The sequence below is a fragment of the Camelina sativa genome, chromosome 17, assembly GCF_000633955.1.
Source record: "Camelina sativa cultivar DH55 chromosome 17, Cs, whole genome shotgun sequence".
Lineage (NCBI taxonomy): Eukaryota > Viridiplantae > Streptophyta > Magnoliopsida > Brassicales > Brassicaceae > Camelina > Camelina sativa.
The window spans coordinates 14,762,492-14,763,865 of NC_025701.1; the positions used below are offsets into that span (position 1 = coordinate 14,762,492).

General features: G+C 38.7%; 1 protein-coding gene across 1 annotated transcript in view; it reads right to left on the reverse strand.

Annotated features, from left to right (window-relative positions):
- The window catches only part of LOC104757237 (zingipain-2-like), a 2,352-nt gene continuing 1,590 nt past the window's right edge, over nt 613-1,374 (reverse strand). Inside the window, exon 2 of the mRNA XM_010479965.1 lies at nt 613-1,350. Coding sequence (XP_010478267.1) covers nt 770-1,350 — 581 coding nt within the window. The 3' untranslated portion in view covers nt 613-769. The remainder of the gene's footprint in view (nt 1,351-1,374) is intronic.

Sequence of the window (1,374 nt, forward strand, 5' to 3'; positions counted from 1 at the left end):
ATCCACATTATTTGATTTTCAAATCCATATTATTTGATTTTAAAATCCATGGATTCCATGTGGATTTCCAAATCTTATAAAGATTTCAAATCCATTAAAATCAAGGATCCAAATTTGGCATCGTCTGACGTTCATGCTCATCAACCACTGACGTTCATCATCTTGGAATTGGAACGTCAACGTTAAAAAAAAAAAAAAAAAAAACTCAAATTTGTAATGTTTGTGAAGTGCACAGATCCATGTTTAACTGAATGTTTGGAGATTTGTAAATTTGTAATTTACTACAAGGAGCAAACCACACAACGGAATTAAAACTCAGCCAAAAAAATCTAAAACAGAGTTGTGACGTATAACATTTCCATCGAATGAAGAGAAAACCACCAAAAACAGATTTATCTTTTTTTTTTTGGGCAAAAACAGATTTATCTTAAAGTGATAAAGTCCAACAGAATGTTGGAGGTCGCGACATGCCAACAAACTTGTCATCGGGAATCGTATTTTCTGAACAAACAGTTTCTTTTCCATATAACCCGTTTTAGAAGTAGTTTTCACCATATGATTCAATACAAACTATATAATCGATTTCTTAAAGGTGTACATATATATGGAGAATTAAAGGTGTAAAGAGGTATTTCTTTCAAGGTGTACATATATATGGAGAATTAAATGATTGTTACAGGCTACGCTCAAGTTTCGATGTAGATTTAGACAACATCTAAACAATTTTATATGATCACTTCAATATAAATCCTCGAATTAACCGAATCAGTTACGCAACCGGATAAGTAGCATACTGAGCTAAACCACACATGCCTTGAGGCCACTCAACATCTCTACGAAGCCTAATGTAACCATTCTCTCCCCAAGTCTGACCCCAAGAGTTCTTAGCCAACCAGTACTTGATCCCTTCCGGGCTCGTGCCGTACCCAACTAACGTCACTGCATGATTCACGCTAATACCACAGTCGCGCGCATTGTACACTCCCCCTTTGTAATGAAATAAACCAGTCCCGACAATGCCCACTGAGACAGGCTGTCCTGATACCGCTTGGAGTAACGCACGTTCGTTGTTGCTTGGAACGTATCTCAACCCTCTGATTACTGCTGCGGGTCTAGCTTTGGTCTGGCACTGGCCCTCTTTCCCATGGAAAGGATATTCATTTTCTGAAGCAATGCCTCGGTTTTTTATTATGTAATTGTAAGCTTCGACTACTGTTCCGCCCTTGCAACCCTGGTTATGCTCTCTGGCGCAATCTAGAAGTTGCTGTTCGGACAATGATACAAGGTTTCTTTGGGCAATCTTTGTCAGACCTTCCACCGCTGCAATCGATGAGAACGCCCAACAACCTCCTGCCCATGCATATATATATATAT